This window comes from Megalobrama amblycephala, unplaced genomic scaffold (genome assembly GCF_018812025.1).
Source record: "Megalobrama amblycephala isolate DHTTF-2021 unplaced genomic scaffold, ASM1881202v1 scaffold605, whole genome shotgun sequence".
Classification (NCBI taxonomy): Eukaryota; Metazoa; Chordata; class Actinopteri; order Cypriniformes; family Xenocyprididae; genus Megalobrama; species Megalobrama amblycephala.
Genome location: NW_025953512.1, coordinates 1 through 26,856, shown reverse-complemented (window position 1 = coordinate 26,856; position 26,856 = coordinate 1). Strand labels below are relative to the sequence as shown.

The 26,856-nt window shown below is 38.3% G+C and overlaps 1 protein-coding gene and 4 long non-coding RNA genes across 5 annotated transcripts; 3 read left to right on the top strand and 2 right to left on the bottom strand.

The window, feature by feature from the left end:
* Nucleotides 1-461, top strand: LOC125262111. Its single transcript, XR_007183509.1, has 3 exons — nt 1-19; nt 137-220; nt 324-461. It is a non-coding gene; the product is annotated as an uncharacterized LOC125262111 (long non-coding RNA).
* A 95-nt stretch (nt 462-556) lies between these two features.
* Nucleotides 557-7,010, top strand: LOC125262109 (G2/M phase-specific E3 ubiquitin-protein ligase-like). The gene is made up of 5 exons (XM_048180664.1): nt 557-699; nt 781-943; nt 6,451-6,554; nt 6,639-6,783; nt 6,876-7,010. Exons 1-5 carry the CDS (start codon nt 605-607, stop codon nt 7,008-7,010), a joined length of 642 nt encoding a protein of 213 aa, XP_048036621.1. The 5' UTR covers nt 557-604.
* A 2,785-nt stretch (nt 7,011-9,795) lies between these two features.
* LOC125262112 lies at nt 9,796-12,398 on the bottom strand. The gene is made up of 3 exons (XR_007183510.1): nt 12,247-12,398; nt 12,041-12,173; nt 9,796-10,092 (listed from the first exon to the last, which is right to left on the bottom strand). It is a non-coding gene; the product is annotated as an uncharacterized LOC125262112 (long non-coding RNA).
* Nucleotides 12,399-12,479: 81 nt separating this feature from the next.
* LOC125262113 lies at nt 12,480-15,681 on the top strand. The gene is made up of 2 exons (XR_007183511.1): nt 12,480-12,647; nt 15,326-15,681. It is a non-coding gene; the product is annotated as an uncharacterized LOC125262113 (long non-coding RNA).
* A 7,446-nt stretch (nt 15,682-23,127) lies between these two features.
* LOC125262110 lies at nt 23,128-25,382 on the bottom strand. The gene is made up of 3 exons (XR_007183508.1): nt 25,246-25,382; nt 23,969-24,268; nt 23,128-23,805 (listed from the first exon to the last, which is right to left on the bottom strand). It is a non-coding gene; the product is annotated as an uncharacterized LOC125262110 (long non-coding RNA).
* Nucleotides 25,383-26,856: the final 1,474 nt, after the last annotated feature.

Genomic DNA, 26,856 nt, shown 5'->3' with positions numbered 1-26,856 from the left:
CAAGCTACTGTGGTGAAAGGTATTTCATTTTTTCATTAATTATTTTTTAAGCTAGATTTCCAATAAAGGTTTTAACATGTTATGATAGTAACTGCACCTCTGCTTACAGAGTATTACTGTATATTTATTCCCACAGAGTTTTTGATGAAACAGAGGCCTTTGACACAGATAGAACTGAGATATGTCCAAAACGATTAAGGACACACCAAGAGATTAAAAGGTACCTCAAACCCCAAATAGTTCATCAGAAGTTAACTGTTTTACATTAATAATGTGAAACATTCCAATTTCATGCTTTTTTTCTCTGCTCCCAATATTATTAGCATTGCTGATGTCATCAAAAGCCTTACTGAAAGGGTGGACGAAAGCAGCACCTTCAGCATTTGTGTTACCAGGGAACAGATGGTTGAAAGAGGCATTAAACAGTGGCAGCGGCAGAAAAAGTCTTCCCCTAAAAATGCCCTTAGAGTTACTTTTATTGGAGAGGCTGGTGTTGACAATGGGGCGCTGAAGACAGAATTTTTAACTGGTCAGTTTTACAGTAATATAATTTATGGTTGATATCTATGAATTTATTGTTCTCTTTTTTCTTTTCTGAAAAGAAATGATGTCAGGAATAGAGAAGCGTTTTTTTGAGGGTGGGGATGGTGGTAAAAACCCCAAGTACTCAATTACAGACTTGGACAAACATAACTTCAAGTAGGTTATTTAAATTTCACACTCATTTGCCAATGTTAGTTTTTTACGATTATTGTTGACATGACAAACCATTTTATGCAGGGCTATTGGAGAGATATTTGCTGTCAGCATCGCACAGGGAGGACCACCACCAAACTTCTTTTCGCAGTGGTGTTACAAGTATATATCTACTGGAGAAGTGGATCAGGAAGCAATAACTGAAAGAAACATTACTGACCCTGAAGTCATGGAACTAATTAAAGAGGTAGCTCATTTAAGTATGGAAAATGGCTTTTAAAGTTAAATTATTGTCACGGGAAATAGGACCCAGAGGCGAGAGAGTGGAATGAACACAGTTTTAATAGTCCTTCCGAGAAAATAACTCAGGCAGTCTGCCAAGTGCGGAATCACACACACACTGCAGCTGGAATGGAAAATAAATAGAGAAAAAAACAACAGTCAAGGGGTGCCACAGAGCCGTTACTGGTCAGGGCTTCTTCGGGCTGGTGATGGTAAAACCCACGGCCGACAGATGGAGAACCAGGCAGAGGGAACCAGAAGTCGGATGAGAAATCCAGAGAAGACGTCTGTGACAGGGACTGGGACTAAGACAGTAGCACACACAATAATAGAGATCAGCAAAAAGTCTCCTTAAGGAAGCGGGGAGCAAACGCCAGCGAGAGAAAACAATAATCCGACACTGAAGCGCGGCTAGCAGCAGAGCAAAGAAGGGAAGCAATCAGAGAAGAAGCGCAACAGGTGCGTGATCAATCAGTGCGAGCGCTGAGGAGAAAAGAGCTGCAGGTGAAAACTCCTAAGGAAACGATAGGAAGAAAGAGGAAAATTTAAGGAGCAATTAAACCTGATTCATGACAGTACCCCTCCCTCGAAGAGCGCCCCCTGGCGCTCCAAAGGCAGAGGACTGGCGAGAGCGGAGGAAGTCCTCGATGAGCGAGCGGTCCAGGACGTCCCGGGCAGGGATCCAGCTTCTCTCCTCCGGACCATAACCCTCCCAATCGACCAAGTACTGATGTCCGCGCCCTCGGCGACGCACGTCCAGCAACTTCCTGACCCTATAAACGGGGGAACCCTCAACAAGGACAGGACAACGGGAGGGCTGGGCGGGAGCGCGAATAACCGGTTTAATACATGACACATGAAAGACGGGGTGTAAGTTGGGCGGCAGCTTGAGTTTGACAGCAACGGGACTAAGAACCTTGGAAATGCAAAAAGGACCAATAAAACGCGGGGCCAGTTTACGAGAGGAGTGTTGTAATGGTAAGTCACGTGTGGAAAGCCACACTTTCTGCCCACAGACATACTTCGGAGCTTTGGCGCGACGACGATTGGCAGAGCGGCGAGTAATTCTCTATTACGACACAAAGCGACTCTGACTGTTCTCCAAGTACGCTGGCAGCGACGAACAAAAGCTTGGACCGAGGGCACCGACGCCTCTGACTCTTGGGAAGAGAAAAGAGGCGGTTGGTACCCCAGGCAAGACTGAAAAGGGGAGAACCCGGTGGCAGAAGTAGGAAGAGAGTTGTGTGCATATTCTACCCATGGCAATTGTTCACACCACGATGCGGGATTACGGAAGGCCAGGGTACGGAGCATACGTCCTAAAATCTGATTGGTGCGCTCGGCCTGCCCATTAGTCTGGGGGTGAAAACCAGATGACAAACTGGCCGTGGCCCCAATCTGACGACAAAACTCCTTCCAGAACATAGATGCAAATTGGGGACCCCTATCAGAAACAATATCAGTAGGGAGACCATGCAAACGGAAAACGTGTTTGATCATCAATTGGGCCGTTTCCTTCGCGGAGGGTAATTTGGGTAGCGGAACAAAGTGAGCGGCCTTAGAAAATCGATCGACAATAGTCAAAATGACAGTATTCTCGGCCGAAGGAGGAAGGCCCGTCACAAAATCGATAGCAATGTGAGACCACGGTCTGGACGGAACAGGAAGAGGGCGGAGTAACCCCGCGGGAGGAGAGTTATTAGATTTGGTCTGGGCGCAAGTGGCACAAGCAGAGATAAATTTACGAACGTCTGGAGAGAGAGCGGGCCACCAGAACCACTGATTAATGGCTGCGAGCGTACCTCTAATCCCAGGGTGAATCATTAACTTAGACGAGTGGCCCCACCGTAGCACTGCGGGACGAACGGAGACAGGGACGAAGAGAATGTTGCGGGGGCAATTGGGAGGAATAGCAACATTAGTCAACGCTGATTTGACCCGTCTCTCTATTCCCCAGACCGCACCTCCAACAACGCAACCCTCAGGCACAATGGTCTCGGGAGTGGCGGCGCTGTCCAAGGTACCGAACTGGCGAGAGAGAGCGTCGGGCTTGATATTCTTCTCGCCGGGGCGGAAGGAAATGGAAAAATCAAATCGCCCAAAAAATAAAGCCCAACGAGCCTGACGCGCGTTAAGTCTCTTAGCCGTCCGAATGTACTCTAAATTCTTGTGGTCAGTCCAAACAACAAATGGAATTGAGGTACCCTCAAGCCAATGACGCCACTCCTCGAGGGCCAACCGAACCGCAAGGAGTTCACGATTACCTATATCATAATTACGTTCCGCAGGCGAAAGCCGACGGGAGAAATATGCACAAGGATGAACCCTCTCGTCCTGCGGTGAACGTTGCGAAAGAATGGCACCAACGGCCACATCAGAGGCATCCACCTCGACGATAAATTGTCGTTCGGGGTTAGGGGTGACTAAAATAGGAGCCGTGGAAAAAAGCCTCTTTAATCTGTCAAACGCAGACTGTGCGGGCTCAGACCAAACAAAGCGAGTCTTGGACGACGTAAGGGCTGTTAACGGAGCTGCTACTCGACTGAAATTGGAAATAAAGCGACGGTAAAAGTTAGCGAATCCGAGGAAACACTGCAGCGCAACGCGAGAATCAGGAACGGGCCACTCAACCACCGCACGCACCTTGGCTGGGTCCATGCTAATGCCATCGGCCGACACCACCGAGCCAAGGAACGTTACCGAAGAAACATGAAAAGCACACTTCTCCGCCTTCACGAAGAGGCGGTTTTCCAGAAGGCGCTGTAATACACGACGAACGTGCTGGACATGCATCTGCAGGGAGGGCGAGAAAATCAAAATATCATCGAGGTAAACAAAGACGAAGACATTGAGCATGTCACGTAGGACATCATTGACTAGGGCTTGAAACACAGCCGGAGCGTTGACAAGGCCGAACGGTAAAACCCGATATTCAAAGTGTCCAAGAGGAGTATTAAACGCGGTCTTCCACTCATCTCCCTCTTTAATCCGAACCAAGTGGTAGGCGTTACGGAGATCGAGTTTAGTGAAGATCTTGGCCCCTTGCAAGATCTCAAACGCCGACGACATAAGGGGTAAAGGATAACGGTTCTTAACAGTTATGTCGTTGAGGCCTCGATAATCTATGCAAGGTCGAAGCGACCCGTCCTTTTTCTTGACAAAAAAAACCCCCGCACCGGCGGGCGAGGTAGAAGAAACGACAGTCCCGGCCGCGAGACTCTCAGCCAAATATTTCTCAGGAGCCTCGCGTTCGGGAGCGGAGAGCGAATACAAGCGCCCGCGAGGAGGGGTAGTACCGGGAAGGAGGTTGATGCTACAATCGTAAGGGCGGTGGGGAGGGAGAGAGGCGGCCCGGGAACGGCTGAACACAGCCCGCAAATCGAGATACTCCTCCGGCACTCCAGACAAATCAGCAGGTTCCTCCTGAAAGACAGAAACAGAAGAGAGAGAAGGAACAGCGGAAACAAGACAATGGGTATGACAAGACAGCTTCCATGACATAATACTTCCCTCTGCCCAGTCAATCTGCGGGTTATGTTGGACTAGCCAGGGGTGACCCAATACAACAGGGGTGATGGAGGAACGAAAAAATAAAAAATGAAATTGTCTCTTGGTGATTTCCCGAGATGGTGAGACTCACCGGAGCGGTGGCGAGACGAGTACATGGTAGCTGACTTCCATCCAGAGCGAATAGAGGGGTAGTCTTATCAAGATGGTGAAGAGGAATGTTATGCTCCAAAGCCCATGCTTCGTCCATGAAATTTCCTTCGCAGCCAGAATCGATAAAGGCTTGACACGAGACCCTGATTCCAGACCAGTGAAGTGTGGCCGGGAAAATGGTGCGTGTTCTCTCCGAAGGGGATCTCGCAGCTGCGCCCGTCAGTACTCCCCGATCTACTGACGAGCGCATCCTTTTAACGGACAGACCGCTACCAGATGACCAGATCCTCCGCAGTACATGCACAGCCGATGCAGGATGCGGCGCTGACGCTCAGCAGGAGAGATTCGTATCCCGGAAACTTGCATAGGCTCGGGAATCTGAGCAGCCTCGAACGATACAGGAGTGAGAGCAGGTGGTGAAGGGGTCGGCCCTCGGACACGGCGTCGTAGCTCAGCTCGCCTCTCCAATCTGATGGCCAATTCCACCAACTGATCGAAATCAGTGGGGACTTCACGCGCATAAATCTCGTCTTTAACTTCTGAGCACAGCCCCTCCAGAAACCGAGCTGCCAGAGCAGGCTCGTTCCACTCACTGGTGTCAGAGAGAGTACGAAACTCTATGGAATAGTCGGAAACTGACCTTCTGCCCTGGCGAAGCACAGCTAGCTGACGAGACGCCTCGCGTCCACTGACCGAACGATCGAAGACCTTCGTCATCTCCTCCTTAAACTGGGCAAAGCACCGGCAGCACTCAGCCTCTGCCTCCCAGACCGCCGTGGCCCAGTCCCGCGCTCTTCCAGTCAGTAAGGAAATCACAAAGGCGACCCTGGCGCGGTCAGAAGCGTATGTGGCGGGCTGAAGAGAGAAGACAACCTCGCACTGAGAAAAGCCTTACATTCAGATGGCTCACCCGCGTATCTTGGGGGATTGTTCACTCTAGGCTCCGGAGCTGAGCTGGGAGACGGAGGATCGGACAGCTCGGAGCGGAGATACTGCAAACGGTGATTAAGATCAGCAACCTGGCCAGCGAGACTCTCTACCGCCTGTCTTGCAGCGGAGAGCTCCTCCTCATGTCTCCCTAGCATGACTCCCTGCATCTCCACCGCCGAACGAATCGGCCCTTCCCCCGCCGGGTCCATAGCTGGTCAGATTATTCTGTCACGGGAAATAGGACCCAGAGGCGAGAGAGTGGAATGAACACAGTTTTAATAGTCCTTCCGAGAAAATAACTCAGGCAGTCTGCCAAGTGCGGAATCACACACACACTGCAGCTGGAATGGAAAATAAATAGAGAAAAAAACAACAGTCAAGGGGTGCCACAGAGCCGTTATTGGTCAGGGCTTCTTCGGGCTGGTGATGGTAAAACCCACGGCCGACAGATGGAGAACCAGGCAGAGGGAACCAGAAGTCGGATGAGAAATCCAGAGAAGACGTCTGTGACAGGGACTGGGACTAAGACAGTAGCACACACAATAATAGAGATCAGCAAAAAGTCTCCTTAAGGAAGCGGGGAGCAAACGCCAGCGAGAGAAAACAATAATCCGACACTGAAGCGCGGCTAGCAGCAGAGCAAAGAAGGGGTTAGCAATCAGAGAAGAAGCGCAACAGGTGCGTGATCAATCAGTGCGAGCGCTGAGGAGAAAAGAGCTGCAGGTGAAAACTCCTAAGGAAACGATAGGAAGAAAGAGGAAAATTTAAGGAGCAATTAAACCTGATTCATGACAATTATTTGGTAAATTGTTAAGGTAGTGGAATTTTTTTTGCCTATAAGGATTAAAAATTAAAATACTTTTTGTGTGTTTTGTTTCAAAGATTAAGGCAGCTGACAACACAACTGTCATGGAGTTCACAGACAGAATTTTGTCATGTGGTTATACAGGGGCAGTGTCTTTTGAAAAAAAAGAAGAGATTGTGCGGTATATGACATTTTATTGTAGGTTATTGGTCTTGATTTTTAATTCAGATACTCATTTTTTTCTTCAAGTATCTTTGTATTATAGCTCTGTGGTTCTACACTCTACAGTGAGGTTACTTCCCATGCTACAACAAATCGCCTCTGGATTGAAACTGTATGACCTCCTTAGCTTGGTACAACAAGAAACTGACATTTGCAGGCAGCTGTTTGTTCCAGGATCTTTTTGCAAGGTAAATATAAATACCACCCAATAGATAACTTGCTGAATCACTAAATGTTTTTAAATATAATTGTCTAACTTTCTTCATTTTGTAAATTTAAGGTGGATGCTGATTTTCTGATGAACTCACTATCACCTTCATTTAGTGAGATGGGTACAATGAGGCGTGCAAGGGAGTCCAAAGTAGTCAACTTTCTGCAGGACTATTTACAGGACATGGAGGATGAAGGTGACTAATTTATGCAAATTATCAATGTTTTCACATTACAGTTAAAACTGTTCTCATTACATTGGGTAACGCTTTAGATTACAGCCCGGAAAGTACTGCGTAATTACAATGAATTTACAGCGTAACTATCTGTAATTATTTTGTACCTATAAAGAACCTATATGTAGATATAGGGTAACAATAAGTAAAGTTTGGTTAATAAAAAGGTAACAACCAATATAAATTAAAAATAATTATACTGTAATTATTTTTTAAATAAGGGATAACTATTTTAATGTTATGTGGTATATGCTAAACAACATAGAAAATTACAAATAGTTATACTGTACGTGTTTTATAACTAAGGGCTAAATATTGTAATATAACGTGGTATGTATGACCTAATATGCTAACAACATGAAAAATTACAAATAATTATACAGTAACAATTTTATAACTAACAGCTAGCTATTCTAATATTATTACCTAATATGCTAAACAACATGGACAAATCACAAATAATTTTACTGTAACTATTCTATAACTAAAGGCTATTCTAGTGTAGCGCCCCCTACCCTTAACCTTTAATAGGGCGGAGCACCGGGTTCTGACAGATGTCTCCCGACTATAAATTAATATTCCCCCTATTACCCTATATGGCTATAGTAACTCAAAGTATTTAGGCTTATACTCATTTAATAATATTTATATACAGCAAGAACCCTCCGACAAACAAGAATAACTTCAATCAACACAAAGGGTAAGTATGAAAATATTAACACTAAAATTTATTTATAACAATAGGGAAATATAGAAATGAGTGGATATTATGTGTCAATAAAGATTCAAAAAAATTAATAAAGGTCTGTTGTGTATATTACTTTTGCTACATACCTTTTAAAATACCGGTACAGCAATTCTCAACATAAGAAAATCTTATATAATCCAAATTAATGAATTTCATAAAGATGGTACTCAATTACCAATATTAACAACACCAGACACGGTAGGAATTAGATGAGGGAAAACCAAAACCTCATAATACACTTAGTTGGTAACAATAACCCCAACCAACAGTGTGAAATACCAAAGTAGAACGTAAAAGATTAGTTTAACAGTTATGTGGGCCCACACACACACACACCAGTAACACAACCCACCCGTTGCAGTCCTGTAACGTTGCTGGGGAGCGGCGGGGCCTAGAAAACAACAAATGGCCTCTTCACTCAATGAGCCAAACAAACAACAGATCACCTGAACGCCTTTTTTAGGCAGCTGAACTCTGCAATTTCCTCCTTGGAAGCGGCCAATCATCCAGTCGTGTCCCCGGCAGTCGTCAGAAGGGCGGCGTGAATCTCTCCCGGATGAGCAACGAGGAATGGATATCGCGTGCGGCCTCGCCCAGAGATTCAACTCCCCCCGGCAGTCGGCAGAAGGGCGCCGCAAGTCTCTCAGGTAAACAGCGAGGATATAGTGTGCGGCCTCGCTCAGAAGTTTCTGTTCTCAGAAATCAGTCTCCTCCACGAATAAACTAGACTCTAATGTCTCTTGCAGTCAATAACCAGTCAGCTGTCTGGTTTCTCGCTCGCCTTCACACACAGTAAGGAATGAAATGTTATGGTGCTCTTAGAAAAAAGTCCGAAAAAAATAGATTTACGATTAACTCTTCTACTGAGTGTAAAAGCACAATAAAAATAAAGACAGGTTTCCCCAACACTTACTTAATCTAAAATATGTCGTTAACACACTTATTCAGCAGTTAATTCTCTATATTTAGGCTTAAAAAACTCACAAGACCCATCAAACACTCTTTCTCTGATCTGCAATTTTCGCTCTGCCCCCTCTGTCCAATCAGACTTTTCTATATTTATCAGGGCGGGAATAAGTCAAAAATTAACAAATCACCAAAGGAGGAACAAACATGCTGGGCAAAACACGTTTTCAGCAAGGCATCACAAACAAACTTTAAGTTCACCGTAACATTTAAAGGGGCAGTTCATAATTTCAACTGAGCACACAGAAACTGTTATGTACTACTGGATCATAAAACCTTATAAATACCACATAACATAAGAAAAAGAGTTAATGTGCTTAATAACCTGAACTGGGTTACACTAATATTATGTGTTATGTATGACCTTAGGGGCTATGACTAATATTCACAGAATATTATCGAAGTATTGATCTGATGAAAACAACTGAATTGAGCTGAATAATTGAATCTTGAGTTGCTTTATAGCTGATAAGCTTTTTTTTAATAATTCATGCTTCTTGAAACATTATATTCTTTCTGTTGTGAAGCTGATTTGAAACAATTTGTAGCCTATATAAAGCGCTATAAATGTGATATATTTTGCCCTCTTGTTCCACGTAGTTACAGGGTAACTACATCACCTGTAACTACATCATCTGTGGGCCGTAAATTAAAGTGGTGCTTGTTACCCCCTTGTTCCACGTAGTTACAGGGTAACTACATCATCTGCGGGCCGTAAATTAAAGTGGTGCTTCTTACCCTCTTGTTCCACGTAGTTACAGGGTAACTACATCATCTGCGGGCCGTAAATTAAAGTGGTGCTTGTTACCCCCTTGTTCCACGTAGTTACAGGGTAACTACATCATCTGCGGGCCGTAAATTAAAGTGGTGCTTGTTACCCTCTTGTTCCACTTACAGGGTTACCTGCGGGCCGTAAATTAAAGTGGTGCTTGTTACCCCTTGTTCCACGTAGTTACAGGGTAACTACATCATCTGCGGGCCGTAAATTAAAGTGGTGCTTGTTACCCTCTTGTTCCACGTAGTTACAGGGTACGTAGGTGCAACAAATTTACATACACAAAATGGCATATCCTTTATGTCAAAACATTTATTTTAATATTATTTTAATAACAGTAATAATTATGAATAACAATAATAGTAATATAAATTAAACAACTTATTTCAAAAAAGATTATCAATTATTATTTTAATGATGTTAACATGACAACAAATTATCATTATTTTTCCTCCTTTTTTGTGTCTCTTGCTTGGCTTCTTAATTTTCTTCTTCTTTATCTTCTTTTTCACTTGGGACTCTGATGCTGAGGAGCTGATGGAATCCCAGGAGTCTTGCTGTTCTGCAATATATATAAATAAAAACACACTGTTTAGTCCAGAAACAGAATGCAACTGCATGTGTATGTGGCTAATCTCCTCGTTGTCTCTTTTTTTCTTCAATAAAATCTGAGTTTCTCTGTCTCTTCCTGTTGACCCTGATGAATCAGTCTCTAAGTCCATATCAAACCAGATATGCAATAACATTGAGTTAAATTTTTGGTTTGATAATAGAATAGCCTATTGGTTTGTTAGTACAACAGTGATACAATAAGTAAATGAGTACAAACAGTCGTCCTGCACTGAAACATTTAGGGCCATCATAATCATTGTAAATTATTTTTTTCTTGTGTTAAGTATACTCCAAGCTCTTTCGCTACTTCTTTTATGAAGGAGAAATGGCCTGTCATGTTCAGTGTAGACAGCTGTTCAGCATGACACAAAAATGGTTGTCCAGTTCAAACATGTGTAACAGTAGTCACTAGTTCTAGTGTGCTGATATTTGCGTGCAGCCTAACTTGCTCATTCTTCACCTTCCAACACATTCACTGACATTACATTCAACTGCCCTACAGATCTTTTGAGGGGATGTCAAAACCCGTGATCATAATAATATTTTACTTAAAGGTACAATATGTAATAATTTTGTCCGCTAGAGGCCTATTCAAAACAAAGTCGTAGCATGATGACGCCAAGACATGTGGTCTTCATATCACAGCCGGTGGAAAAGAATAGGGATAGGACTCAGGCAGAAATCATGTCATAAACAAGATTGCTGCCCAAATCCTATCCCTATTCTTTTCACTGGATGAGATTATTAACGTTACTGTAGTATGAAGCAGAGCAGGAGCGAGTGTTGTGGGAGCTGAACGAGGAGCTGGAGCGATTGAGCAACATACGCATCACAAGCAGCAGGACTTTATTATGACACAGCTTCCGCTTTTCCAGTCATGAATATGAGGAAACACAGCTCTGTTTATCATATTAGATACATTTGAGAGTGTTGAAAATGATGTTATAACGTTACTCTGAGCGTTCGCTCGGAGGCTGCTGTGAAACACTGTTACACACTGCAGTAAGATAAATCGATTTTACAATATCATATTAAATGCTGGATGGCTTGTGTTGATAAATGGCATGAAATTAATTTTAAAAACGTATTGTATGATGGAGAAAATGCTGTATGACTGTTACTAAAATAAAGATGCATCTGATTATGCTATGTTAGCACATTCACCAAATAGTGTTTTTCTCTGAGGCGTGGTAAAGCATGGTACTCGCAAAAAAATCAAGAAAATTATATTTAAACAATAAGACTGAGCTATATAACAATAATTAGTTTCCTGTCTATAAACATAACCAAACCAATGTCCCATTGCCTATTAAAACATGCAAATATTAAAGCATCTTTGGTGTTTCCATGGTTTCTACAAAATAAAAGCGTAAACCGAGAGTAACGCAGATATGACGCAATTGACAGGCGACTCCTCACACGTCCCGAAGCCTTGGTTAAAATTGCAATTTTCTCACGATTTACAAATTGTTGGAAACATTTGGGATATTGTAAGTACTCAAGTGAACAAAATATATAACACTGGTCTAGTGGTTTTTGGATATTTTTACTGCAAAAATATTACATATTACACCTTTAAATTGTTAATATGTCTTAACACAATACAGCCACTGACACTGGAGCAATGTTCTTATACCTAGTTTCTCAAAAATCATTTTATAATTAATCAATGGTAATTACATGAAGTCACTGTGCATTGTATCAGGAACACATTTTTCCCCACTTCTTAAAAAAAACAGCGCCTACCTTGTAGGTATCACGCAAGAGCAGAAAGGAGTCGAAATGTTAGCCATTACAATAAGTTAGCATGTTAGGTGGTCACAAAGCTAGGATGTTTACTTAAAGTTAGCTAATTAATTAATGTCAAAACAGCAATAAAGTAAAAGGTAGGTTCTTACACTTAATCCCAGCAGCATCTTTGGCTGACACGTTGGCGGTGCTTTTCGCGCGGCTCCCACATACGACCTCTGAGTTTTCATCCACCGTTATGTATTTGGATGGTTTTGTAATCTTCTTTTGGAGCGATTCATCCTTGACCAAAAAAAAGAGAGTGACCACAAACAAACACTTATGTAACTATAAATGTAATCAAAATAGTACCTACTGTATTATCTTCCATGCACTGCCGTCTCGCTCCGTGCACATGTGTGAGGTAGGGCTTGCGAAACGATTCAAAAAATACAAAATGATTCGCAATTCAGAGACAAATGAATCGAGAAGCCGTTCGTTTGAGATGCATCGGCGCTGTGCAGACCGATCAGCCAATGACATCAAAGTACCGCGAGAGCGATTAATAAGGAGTAGTATGCTTTCCAGTCACTCTACTCTACTCTACTTTGATCACACCAAGCAGTCTGTGCAGCACCGATGTATCTCGGAGGTCTGCCAACCGCCATTAACTCCAGAAGAAGAAGAAGAAGAAGATGTATCTCGGAACAAGCCTAATATTCACAACTGTCAGGTGCTTCGGCGCGGCCTTTTTCCTTTATCTCACCAGGTGTGCAGGTAAACAGTACTTTAACTTTCATCCATTCCTAATAAAAAGGCAGGCGAAACTTCTTTCACATCTACGGTGAACGGGAGGGGACATGTTCGGTTCACTTAGTTTTGTCGTGTCCACAAGATATAAACTCGTGGGAACGTGATAATATGTCGTGGCCACGAGATCGTTTTGTCGAGGTAACGACATCCTTATGTCGTGGCCACATGATCATATGTTGAGGGAACGACATCTGTTTCTCATGGCCACGAGTTAAATGTGTAAACAACCTGCGTGACCATAGCAACCTGGAAACTTATGATAAAATAAGTTCGGAATTAAGAAAATATTATTATTTGAATGCTGTCTATATAGTCAACATCGCAGGAATGTAATAAGCTATAATAGTCTATAGCATATTAGCATTCAAATGAAATTTGTTATCAATTTGATAACCAACTTTATTTAATGGCCTTTTAATCTGATCCTGTCTTTAAAATAATAATAATAGCCTAATAATAATAATAATAATAATAATAAATAAAATGAATAAAATGATGAACAAAATTAAGTTTTTTTCTAGGCTATATCAGTGAATGGATTTTTTTTTAGCTTAAATATTCTTTTAACATATAACCAATTAATAATAATACATTATTTGAACTTCATTCAAATGCTGTCATGGGCACGATGGGCTACAAATGATAACAGACACTCATTTATCCTTTCTTCAAGGTTACAGTCAATACAGTCATAAAGTCACATTTTATTATCATGACATTTAAAGTATTTACAAAATATAGCTAACAACATGATATAGGCCTACAGAAAGGATACACTAATGAGGGGAAAATAAAGCAAATAGGGCTACATAACAATGAATAAAAAACATTTAACCAATAATCATAGCCTAATAATAATAATAATAAATAATGTAAAAATATGAAATAAAAGACTTTAAAAGACTGTTGGATGTGATAAAAATATACACGGCATATTCTAATATTTATTGATAAACTTCATTCGAATGCTGTAGGCATCATACACAACACAATAGGCAACATGTTAATAATCACTTCTTAATTCCGCGCTTTTTCTTAATTAAAAATTAATATTATTATAATCTTATCCATTTCTGATAGTTCCAGGTTGCTATGGTAGTGCAGATTGTTTGCACAGGTAACTCGTGGCCATGAGAAATAGATGTCGTTCCCTCACCATATGATCTCGAGGCCAAGAATTTACATCGCGTGGCCACGACAACATACAAATTATATTTAACTGAAATGCTTGTGGTTAAATATTTCACCCATTTAAAGGATTAGTCGACTTTTAAATAAACTTTTGCTGATAATTTACTCACCCCCATGTCATCCAAGATGTTCATGTATTTCTTTCTTCAGTCAAAAAGAAATTAAGGTTTTTGATGAAAACATTCCAGGATTATTCTCCATATAATGGACTTCATTGGGAACCAAACGGTTCAAGGTCCAAATGACAGTTTCAGTGCAGCTTCAAATGGCTTTTAACAAGTGAATAAGGGTCTTATCTAGCGCAACGATCGGTCATTTAAAAAAATATATAAAAAAGTGTACGTTTTATAAGCACAAATGCTTCACGCGTTCGTGATGTCAGATAATACGCAATTACATTGAAAAGGTCACGCTTGACATAGGCGGAAGTACATGCAAATACTAAGTCAAACGCCATTTACAAAGGTAAAGCAAGGCGAGCATTTGTGCTTATAAAACAAACTTTTTTATATATTTTTTTAAATGACCGATCGTTTCTCTAGGTAAGACCCTTATTCATTGTCTGGTATCGTTTAAAGCCCTTTGAAGCTGCACTGAAACTGTCATTTAGACCTTCAGCCGTTTGGAGTCCACTGAAGTCCATTATATGGAGAAAAATCCCATGTTTTCATCAAAAAACTTAATTTCTTTTCAACTGAAGAAAGAGAGACATGAACATCTTGGATGACATGGGGGTGAGTAAATTATCAGGAAAAGTTTATTTAAAAGTGGACTAATCCTTTAATATTCCACCAATGATAATATTTTGGTATAGGCTGTTGGTATATATTATGCAAATCTGGCAACCCTTCCTTTACTATGTTTAATTATTGTGTAGAGGATCAGGAAGTTTCAGCAAAGGATAAAATGATTTCTAGCCCTTGCATTAGTTTTACTACTAGATATATTTATGGAGATAAGATATAAAAACCAACCTGTACAGCTATGATCAGCTGTTCGGCTGAGATTTTGATGTTTTGTTACGAAAAGACCACAGCTGATCGGTTGGTCAGAACTTGCTGAACTAGAGAGCAGATTGAATCACACCCCTAATATGCGGCTTCTCTCACTGCCACCTCCATGTTGCAGAGTCTGTCACGTTGAACCATACTCAGACCACCTCTGGTCTGGGTAAGGTTCGCTTTTGAGTCTGAGATCACTTGGTTTGTTCACATATACACACTGAACCACTCCGAGAGTTTTTGGAGGACTCAAACAAATGTTACTACCCATGTACAAAATTAACTGATGAAAGACAATGGAATTCCAAAGCTGCCATAGTAATACTGCACTGCCACCCCCTCCCTCACACAAAATTATTTATTATCTGTTACCCCATACAAGTAAGTATTGTACTAGTGCAAAACATTGATTGACATCTTGCTAAATATATATTTCTCTCTGAGTTACAGGTCAAAATTGCACGAGGAAGATGTGGCCTCCCTATACTGCAGGGACAACCTTGCAGTCATATGCAAACAATTTGATGCTCTTTGTTTCATCCTGCCCCCAGCTGAAACTGAAAATTTAAAAAATAAAGGCAGCAAACAAGCTATTGCCTATAAAAAATAAAAGTAGAAGTTAATTTTTTAAATACTTAAATTGATGTTCTTTTGTTGAATTGATCATTATTTATTGAATTGTTCATTACTTTTTACAGTTTCTTGTTTTTTAAAAAATTGTTAGTATGTTATAGTTCTGTTAAAGATTTCTTTTTAAATAAACTTGGATTATTGGGTTCAATTAAAGTCTTTTTAATGTGCTTTTACAATTTGTAATTCAGTTCATTCTTTAACTTTTGCTGAAGTTGAGTTTATCTGTTCCAACATAATTTAAATTGTTTAATGATGTACTTACCCTGTAACTACGTGGAACAAGAAGGTAAGAAGCACCACTTTAATTTACGGCCCGCAGTGATGTAGTTACCCTGTAACTACGTGGAACAAGAGGGTAACAGCACACTTTAATTTACGGCCCGCAGGTGATTGTTACCCTTAATACGCGGAACAAGGGGTAAGAAGCACCACTTTAATTTACGGCCCGCAGGTGATGTAGTTACCTGTAACTACGCAGAACAAGGGGGTAACAAGCACCACTTTAATTTACGGCCCGCAGATGATGTGTTACCCTGAACAACGGAACAAAGGTAACAAGCACCACTTTAATTTACGGCCCGCAGATGATGTAGTTACCCTGTAACTACGCGAACAAGAGGGTAACAAGCACCACTTTAATTTACGGCCCGCAAGATGGTTACCCTGTAACTATAGAACAAAGTAACAAGCACCACTTTAATTTACGGCCCGCAGATGAGTAGTTACCCTGTAACTACGTGGAACAAGAGGGTAACAAGAGACAAAACTGAGTCAGGAGCCCTTTTCTAGCGAAATATATAAATTATAGGGTACTGTATGTGTAAAATGCAGGTGTTGTATTATGTTATATTTTATTTTCGGGGAATAGCTGGAAAGAGGAAAGCTTATGTTCCACTGCAACTGTAAAAAATGACCGGATTTTAAGTAAAAGCTGTAAAAATGCCGGTTAAAAACTTTAATTGGTTTACAGAAAGTTTCCGTACTATATACGGTGAATAACTGTAATAGATCTAAGGTACATTTAATGTAATTTTACGGTAAAATACCGTTAAATTACAGTTTTTGAAAGTGAAAAATAACAATTCATTGTAAAATTTACAGTGAAAAAACGTAAATTGACATTCCCACAATTCCCTGGACTTCACATTTGATATATTTTTGTTGAAATAACTCTGTTTCTTCTTAGTTTTTCTCATTTGTTTCTAATCAGTTATGTACATTAGGGTTTTATGAATGTCAATGTTGTTAAATTAATGTTTATTGCATTTTTAAAATTTCTGAGTACCATGATGGTGTTTAGTGTGTGTGTGAATGACACTGTGTGCCTTCTATATATTAGTTTTCTTTTAGTTTGTGAAGCTGCTTGTGATATATAATGTGATTATCACCACTGGGGGTACTGTATGTATTATAGTACAAAAAAATGTACTTCAGGTGTAAATTAACATTATTGTATGAAATATGTTATTTACCGTATTTTATTTTTTTTTCGGTACTGAAATCCAATGTTAAATATACAATAGTAAAATTCACTGTAACTCCGAAAGACGGTTTGGTCATTTTTAAAGCTTAACCACATGTATTTTTTAGAAACCGGGATTTTTTTTACTGCACTGCACCTCGATGGACTACAATGCCATTTAAACAACAATTATCTGTAACACTTTTATCAGGTAATAAGCCTTCATTTAAATTTCTAAAAATCATCACTAAAACCCACATGTATTCTTTAGTGATATGTACCACATAGTCTAAAGAAGTCAAATCACATTTATAGCGCTTTATATAGGCTACAAATTGTTTCAAATCAGCTTCACAACAGAAAAAAAAAAAAAAAATGTTTCAAGAAGAATAAATTATTAAAAAAGCTTATCAGCTATAAAGCAACTCAAGAGGGTAATTATTCAGCTCAATTTTCATCAGATCAATACTTCGATAATATTCTGTGAATATTAGTCATAGCCCCCAAGGTCATACATAACACGTAATATTAGAATAGCCTTTAGTAGAATAGTTACAGTAAAATTATTTGTGATTTGTCCATGTTGTTTAGCATATTAGGTAATAATATTAGAATAGCTAGCCGTTAGTTATGAAATTGTTACTGTATAATTATTTGTAATTTTTCATGTTGTTAGCATATTAGGTCATACATACCACGTTATATTACAATATTTAGCCCTTAGTTATAAAATACGTACAGTATAACTATTTGTAATTTCCAATGTTGTTTAGCATATACCACATAACATTAAAACAGTTAACCCTTATTTAAAAAATAATTACAGTATAATTATTTTTAATTTTATTGGTTGTTACCTTTTTATTAACCAAAATTTACGTATTGTTACCCTATATCTACATATAGGTTCTTTATAGGTACAAAATAATTACAGATAGTTACGCTGTAAATTCGTTGTAATTACGCAGTACTTTCCGGGCTGTAATCTAAAGCGTTACCATGCTGTGTTGTATAATAAATGATAAGACACTTATTCTTTGCTTTGAAATTGTTTTATTTACAATATGAAGGTGTAACATTACAGAATATTAAAGTGCAAAAGTAAAGGTGCCACAAAAAAAAAAAAACTAAAACTGTTAATATATACATGAGCAAACACACAAAACAAATAGTGAATTATAAAATTAAAGCAACAAATCAAAGTGGACAACATTTAAGCATTAATATTTAAGCAGCATAGGAGGTAATTTACCTGCGTGAAGTTGGCCCCCCACCCAACACTAAACGTCTGCAAAATAGTCTCAATCGTTTGTGCTCTGTTTGTGCTGGTTTGTGCTGCTTTAGTTTTTAGGTATTAAAAGGATATTTATAGGTCATTCTGAGGTCACCCAGCCCCCCCACTTGTTCCAAATTCACCGTAAATAGTCTCAATCGTTTGTGCTGGATTGTGCCGGTAAAAGTTTCATGTGTGCTGCTTTTGACTTTAAAATATTAGATTTTGAATTATAGGCGATGACGTCACTCAGCCCCCCACATGATCCAAAATAGTCTAAATCATTTGTGCTTCGTTTGTGCTGGTGAAATTTTCATTTGTGCTGCTTCGGTTTTTAAAATATTAAAATAACTTTTATAGGGCATTCTCAGGTCACTCAGCCCCCCACATGCTTCAAATTGCCCAAAATAGTCTCAATCGTTTGTGCTGGTTTGTGCCGGTAAAAGTTTCGTTTGTGCTGCTTTCCAGGGACGTGCACAGGGTTGCTCAGGTTGCCCGGGCAACTGCCCATATGCCCTTCTCGACTCACGTTGCCCTTCCGAGGTGGAAAAATAAATAAATAAAGGGGGGTTGGTAGGGGAGTGCCCTTTTTTTTTAGGTCAGAGCAGGGCTGGCCCAAGCCTTTATTGGGCCCTAAGCAGAATTTTATTTTGGGGGCCCCTTGTTAGAATAACTTAAGATAAACAGTATCTTATTATATAAAAAATAAATGTAAATTTACAAAACGCACAATATTAAATTGCATACGTAAATAAAGACATAAAATGAACAGATCAGATGGATCTGTAACAAGATAACAATAATAAATGTATTAACATTAAAGGAATAGTTCACCCAAAAATGAAAATTCTGTCATTTACTCGCTCTCAAACCTGAATGAGTTTCTTTATTCTGTTGAACATAAAAGTTATTTTGAAGAATGTGGGTAACTAAACAGTTGCTGGTCCCCACTGACTTCTATAGTGTATTGTTTCTATTAAGTCAATGGGGACCAACAACTTTTTGGTTACCCACATTCTTCAAAACGTTCAGCAGAAGAAAGAAGTTAATATAGGTTTGGAACAACACGAGAAAGAGTGAATAATGACAGAATTTTTCATTTTTGGGTGAACTATCCCTTTAAGGACAAGCGGCAGCATGTTTAATATTAAGCTGCTGTCACTTTAAGACCTGCACGCATCTAACAAAAAGACACACATTCATTTTTTTCTCAAATGATTACTTTTACTTTAGACATAACCAACGATGTTTATGTAAACCTAGTGAGTATTTGACAATATTAGCGCAATCAGATGTAATTGGGCGCTGTTTGACAGGCTTTTAGTATGCATGCGCTTCAAGTTTCTGGTCTCAGAAAAAGCGCATGTCAGAACAGCATATGAATGAAATGTTTAACCGGCAAGGCTTTAAAGCACATGCAAATAATGAACTTTTGTGATTGTGAATAAGTGCAGTGTCCAGTGAGTGTAACTCTATTGCTGCGTTATCATGTGATGTAGGGCTGTATTGGAAAAAACTGACATTGCGATTTTTGTTTTCTGCAATATATGCTGCGATATGAAATAATTTAACAGATTACTTGAATAGCTCTATTTGGAAAGAATAATTCTAGAACGATTGGGTGATTTAAATGAAATAATTAGTGTTTTATATTTTTCAGGTAAGTATTCAGGTCCAGAAAATGAATAATCAAATGTAAAATAACACTGCATAGTATTCACTGTATAAATTGAATATAATTATTCTGTTAAAGCAAATTTCTCTTTGTATTTTGTTGTTGTTAACATTCATGAAACAGAAAGCAGCAAGCCCTGTGACTTTAAGACCGAATGCGCGGATCGTTTATAATGATACACATCCGTTTTCTTTGTTTGCATTACCTAAGCCATAAGAAACTGTGTTTACAAGGACATTTTGACATAATTCTGCGTGTATATGTCCGTTCAAACACAAATAGATGCGGAAGTGGTCCGAACGCAATTCGGTGTTCACGTGCGTCTGCGCGGCTCTGTGTGACACGTGCAACTTTGGTTAATCTTTGCAGTTCCTTTGATGTGACTATCGTGGATACGCACAGCGCGATATCGATGCTAAAACGATGCATTGTGCAGCCCTAATGTGATATGAATGTACATCGAGTTGTACAGTATTTTTGGGACGGAGGCACTAGAACTGCAACTGAATCAAGCTGTCATTCATATGCTCTTGGGGGCCCCCTGGTGGCTACGGGGGCCCTAAGCAGCCGCTTAGTCTGCTTATGCCTTGGGCCGGCTCTGGGTCAGAGCAACTGCCCCTCAAAATTCCTGTGCATGTCCTTGTTGCTTATGAATTTATTGCTTTGTCAAGACTAAAAAGAAATTAAAATATTTCAAAATACATACTTTCTTCGTTCTTAGCATTTTTTCTGTTTCGGGAGTTCGTTTTGCAGCCATAGCCATGTCAAGACGCCTGTTATTAGGCCTATCTCCCGCACTGCATGATGTCCGAGTTATTGAATAAATCATTGAAATTTTCCACAGGCGCAATGTTGGTAGACCCACGGTAACACTTTATTTTAAGGTGACATTAATACAGAGTAATTACCTCATTAAGTACTTAGTAGTAGACGGTGTAATAACATGCAACAAAATGTACTTAATATGTAACTAAGTTATGGAACAGAATGTACTTACAGATTGTAATTATGCACATGTAATAGGCAGCAACTGTTACACTTATGTAACAGGGCGAGTCCGTTACACAGCTACCTACTGATGTAACAAAAGATCTTGTTACATATGTGTTACAATGTAATTATATAAAAAGTACTTAGTACTACACAATGTAACAACAAGTACCTACATATGTTACTAAGGTGTGGAAAAGCCTGTGGTTACATAGGGTAATTTTGTATGTTCTGTAGGCTGCTACACATATGAAAGGGCAAAGTTGATTACACAGCTGTTGGTGTAACAGGGTGATCCAGATCTTTTTAATTATTTATTCTCACAAAACACTGCTACATCAGAAGAACATAATTCTTGCCACAAATCATTGCTGCTTACATAGGATCTGCATGAGCACAGACCATCCCAACAGAAGGTAAAATGGTAAAACAATAGCTTCTCTTCCTCTTCTTTCCATATGAATTGCTATGAGCTGCATAGATGGACGTAAGTCAGATGTGAATGAATCAACGGCTTACAACCTATCAAGTTCTGTAGTAGGCCTATGTGTTGTACTAAGCCATCTTAGTTTGAATTAACTCGTCACAGCTTAAATAAATGCGCTAGCTTCGTAATAACAATTAAATTATAGAATATTACATGGGATAAGCATAAAATAAAGTGTATCAAGAGTGTACTTAAGTGTACTTCATGTGTATCTATATACCTTATCCATCTGTAACGTAGTTTGAATTGACTCACTAGTTCACAGTTTAAATACATGCACTAGCTTCCTAATTACATTTAAATTACAGAATATTACACTGGGATAAGCTACGTAAAATAAAGTGTATCAAAGATTGTACTTAAGTGTACTTCATGTATATCTATATACCTTATCCATCTGTAACGTAGTTTGAATCTACTCACTAGTTCACAGTTTAAATACATGCACTAGCTTCCTAATTTCATTTAAATTACAAAATATTACACAGGGATAAGCTACGTAAAATAAAGTGTATCAAGAGTGTACTTAAGTGTACTTCATGTGTATCTATACCTTATCCATCTGTAACATAGTTTGAATTGACTCACTAGTTCACAGTTTAAATACATGGACTAGCTTCCTAATTACATTTAAATTACAGAATATTACACTGGGATAAGCTACGTAAAATAAAGTGTATCAAGAGTGTACTTAAGTGTACTTCATGTGTATCTATACCTTATCCATCTGTAACGTAGTTTGAATTGACTCACTAGTTCACAGTTTAAATACATGGACTAGCTTCCTAATTTCATTTAAATTACAGAATATTACACTGGGATAAGCTACGTAAAATAAAGTGTATCAAGAGTGTACTTAAGTGTACTTCATGTATATCTATATACCTTATCCATCTTGTAATATAGTTTGAATTGACTCACTAGTTCACAGTTTAAATACATGGACTAGCTTCCTAATTACATTTAAATTACAGAATATTACACTGGGATAAGCTACGTAAAATAAAGTGTATCAAAATTGTACTTAAGTGTACTTCATGTGTATCTATACCTTATCCATCTGTAACGTAGTTTGAATTGACTCACTAGTTCAGTTTAAATACATGCACTAGCTTCCTAATTACATTTAAATTACAAAATATTACACTGGGATAAGCTACGTAAAATAAAGTGTATCAAAATTGTACTTAAGTGTACTTCATGTGTATCTATACCTTATCCATCTGTAACGTAGTTTGAATTGACTCACTAGTTCACAGTTTAAATACATGCACTAGCTTCCTAATTACATTTAAATTACAAAATATTACACTGGGATAAGCTACGTAAAATAAAGTGTATCAAAATTGTACTTAAGTGTACTTCATGTGTATCTATACCTTATCCATCTTGTAACATAGTTTGAATTGACTTCACTAAGTTCACAGTTTAAATACATGCACTAGCTTCCTAATTACATTTAAATTACAAAATATTACACTGGGATAAGCTACGTAAAATAAAGTGTATCAAAATTGTACTTAAGTGTGCTTCATGTGTATCTATACCTTATCCATCTGTAACATAGTTTGAATTGACTCACTAGTTCACAGCTTAAATACATGCACTAGCTTCCTAATTACATTTAAATTTAAGAATAAAGTGCTTTAACTCAATAGTCTAGAGTTGAATTGATGTGATGAATTGCCTTTTCTGTCCACCTGCCAGTAAACACAAAGGGGTGACTAATAAATTGAAAAGTCAAAATGTAAATATATTTATTTTTACCCTCAAAAACTCAAAAATTATAGACCTTTACATCAAATACAACATATAACCATCTGCTAAAATTGACTGTTTCACAAACTTTAATGGTAATTGATAATACATATTTTATTAATTAAATCTATAGTATATTATACTCTCTAAAGTGTATTCTTGAAAGTCCACTGAGGTCACAGTCCATTCACACTCTGTACTTTTGACTTATGTCCTGAATTAGCCTTCCAAAGATGCCTTTCTTGTTTTTCTTTCCTAGCCAATATGTCCATTCAATAAACTTTAAGTGACTCTTCAGCATTTTCTCAGTACGGTTCCCCCTTAATCTCCACACTTGTCCTTTAATTGTTTGCCAGTATCTCTCAATGTGTTGAGTGTGGCTACCAGTCTGTGGATCCACAAAGTTGTTTTTGTGGTTTACTGGATAGTGGTGATAGCCTTGTGTAGTGAGGGACTGTACATATGCCCGCCAGGAATCACTATAAATTGTTGAACCTCTGCGCACATGCCGCTTAATGATTGGAAGCAGAGTTCTGCGTGCTCGTGAAGGGACCATCTTAAGAATAGGCCTTCGGCTACAGTGGTGTACTTCTAACAGACCGAACACCCATCCATGTCTTGCCCAGGTACCACCATACCGTCCACGGTTATACTGTAAGAAATACACAATTTCAGTTATTTACACACAAATACACAATAGATCTTATAAGTGTGCCCACAAAATCAAATTTTAACCAAATGCAGTTCTGCTAATGCTAAATTACTGAACTAGATTTGAGATGGAAAAAAAACTAAAAAAACATTTATTTGAGTACCTTTCTTTTATGACTGAATTTGGACTCATCAATTACAACAAAACGATGTCTTGAGTGCCCTCCAATTTTGAATTGATGCTTTCTTTTCATTTTCATTCTCAATGCAGTTGTGCACACCTTTTAATTAAAAACCACCATTAGTAACCACAAAAAGCGAACTATTACATCAGCTTTTATTGTTTCAAGCATATAGATTCTACCTTTCTGAGCTTTTTGGTCATTTTTGAGAGTGTTGCTGAACTGGATGCCACTCCGTCTTCCATCATGTCAATCTGACGTAATCTCAATCCTTGTGCAAACCTATAAAACAACCAAGTTAGTATTTACAAAATTTAAAGCCTCACCAGTGTCAGAAATAAATGCTTTTATGACACTTTCCCACTGAAAACTATCCCCCCCCCCCCCCCCCCAACCTTATTAAAAGGAAATGGAAATTTTAAATATTAAACTTTTAAATTATAAAACATAATATATATTTATAGATTATTTTTTTTGCCATGCATTCAAATAAAACAAAAAAACATTTTAGATATAATTCTTGATATGTTCTGCAGTTTCATCAAATTTAGAATAACTTTTAAACCTGCACGATTAAATACCACATGTACTTACAGAAAAAAACCCAAACAATAAGGAAATAAATTGTGTATCTCAGATTATTTTACTTAAACAGGTTGGGGCATGCATTTAACTGCAAAACAGGCTAATTTATGGTCCATTCTATACATATATATTAAACTTGGTTTATATACTAAAATATCAATACATACTAATTAGAGGTTGATCATATTGTGTTTTCCTAGTATAAAATTGAGTTTAAAGAAACACAATAAGGATTATTGTGTTGACACTATAGTTAATCTATATATTGAATGTGTTAAATAATGTTATTTGTCTTTACTACTAAGTATGCACTTTTACAACCAACATTTATAAGGCACGTATAAAACAGTATAATAATGCATCAAAGGTTCATTTTAATAAGCAAGCACTTACTAAATGTTCTGAAACCGCGAGCCAGTGGAATATGCTGTTTTTTCGTCCGCGAAAAAAAGAATAACACTCGAAATTATAATTAAGACTTCTGCTAACGTTATAATATTTTAAGTTACTGAAGCCTCTTTATGGCCCAAATCTGATCAAACAATCACGGAAACCCTGTAACATGTCTGATTGGTAACTTACTTTTACTTTAATTTCTCAGAAAGCATGTTTTGTGTTTAATGATTTAAAAAAAAAAAAAAAAAAACGTAGAAATTGCGTTAACATTAACTCACCTGTAAATAAACATTAACCATTCATGGAGTCCTTTATGGGATCCTGAAAAAATCGATCCAGTCCTGATCGATTTTTTCTTCTTTTGGACGTGGCTCTGTTTGCGATTGCACACCCTTAATAAAAAAAAAAAAAAAAGAAAAAAAAAAAAAAGAAGATTGATTGTACTAAAGTAATCAGTAGCCTAACTGTTAAATAAATACATTTAAATAAATTACTTTTTTCTCCAACCCACTTACCAGGCATATCCATCTATTCTGTTGTCTTTGACAAACTTCATTTTTCTTCTGCAGTGTCCACATCGCATTATTTTGGCTAATAATTTTTTTCGCTGCATCCATTTGATAAGCTTTATCTTATCATTTTTTTCGTGCAGTCGTGATACTGTATGTAAAGACACCATATTTTAAATTTCGCGCCTAGCTGCCTACCTGCGCGGTTTATTTCTATACGTGTAATATACGTCATCGAACCGCGTTATCACGTGACCTTAGTAACGGCCTTTATTGGTTAGAAAAGGAATCGCTTAGAATCCTGGAGAGACACCTACACAACTGGTAAGTAATAGTGTTTTTGTTGGTAGATATACTTTTTTAGAAGAATATACAGTAAGGTGAGATCGAAATGTATTAAATTATGTATAGGATTGTTGACTGCATTATTGTCTCATTTGACTGCTTTACTACGAACCTTGCTAGTCTCTTTTGTGCAGATATACATACACTTTTAAGAAAAATGAAGATTCACCATTTTTTAATACTAAATACCATAGCAAAAAAATGTTTTAATGATGTGGTTTACATCATATCTGATGTGTACATCACTATTCGGACTCAGGTCCACTATGGCCAGCAAAAGAGTGAAAAGGAGAGGACAAAAAATATGGGATGAAGAGACTGTAGAGAGCCCCAAAAATGTGACACAAGATCTGCAAGCTGCTAAAGAAGTAACGTTAGAGAAGCATGTAGGAGAAGACCAGAGAATGGAAGATGAAGATCATGTGTCCAGCAAGGAGAGTGAACAGTGTGATGAGACTCTGTTCAGTGGTAAGAGTTTATTTCATTGTATTCTGCCTTGATTCTGGGAATGTAAGCATTCCTCAATTGAAATTTAGAAATATAGATAAGTGTCTTCATAAAAAGCAGCTACTTCCTTAAATTTTAACTGGTAAAAGAAAAGGGAATGCACATTAGGTCCTACCCATCCATTGCTTATTTTATTAACATGTATTTTTCAAGTCCACTATTATTATCACATATTGTCACTGATTTTAGTTTAGTCAGTTATTTTTAATATCATGCTTTTTACCTTCTGTTAAAATGTTATTAAATGTCATTATGCTAACTTATGTTTATCTTTTAAATCTCTTATTGAAATCTTATTTAGCACTTTCATTAAACCTCTTTCTAAATGCTTCATAAATAAAATGCATTAACTGTACATTGAATATTTTGTTGATTGTAGATAAAACCAGCTCCCTGAAGTTGCAGCAGAAAAATAAAAGACTGCGGAAAAAAATTAAGAAAAAGCAAGAGGAAATTGACACCTTGAAGAAAAAGTTGAGAGCAAGAACAGGTTGGTGACTGGCTGGGTGAGGTCTGTTATGTTAGACA

Coding starts and splice junctions, on each gene's coding strand:
- LOC125262109 (XM_048180664.1), top strand. CDS start 605: ATGATGTCAGGAATAGAGAAGCGTTTTTTTGAGGGTGGGGATGGTGGT. Junction 6,555..6,638: donor AAAAAAGAAGAGATTGTGCG/GTATATGACATT, acceptor TTTGTATTATAG/CTCTGTGGTTCTACACTCTA. Junction 6,784..6,875: donor TTCCAGGATCTTTTTGCAAG/GTAAATATAAAT, acceptor TGTAAATTTAAG/GTGGATGCTGATTTTCTGAT.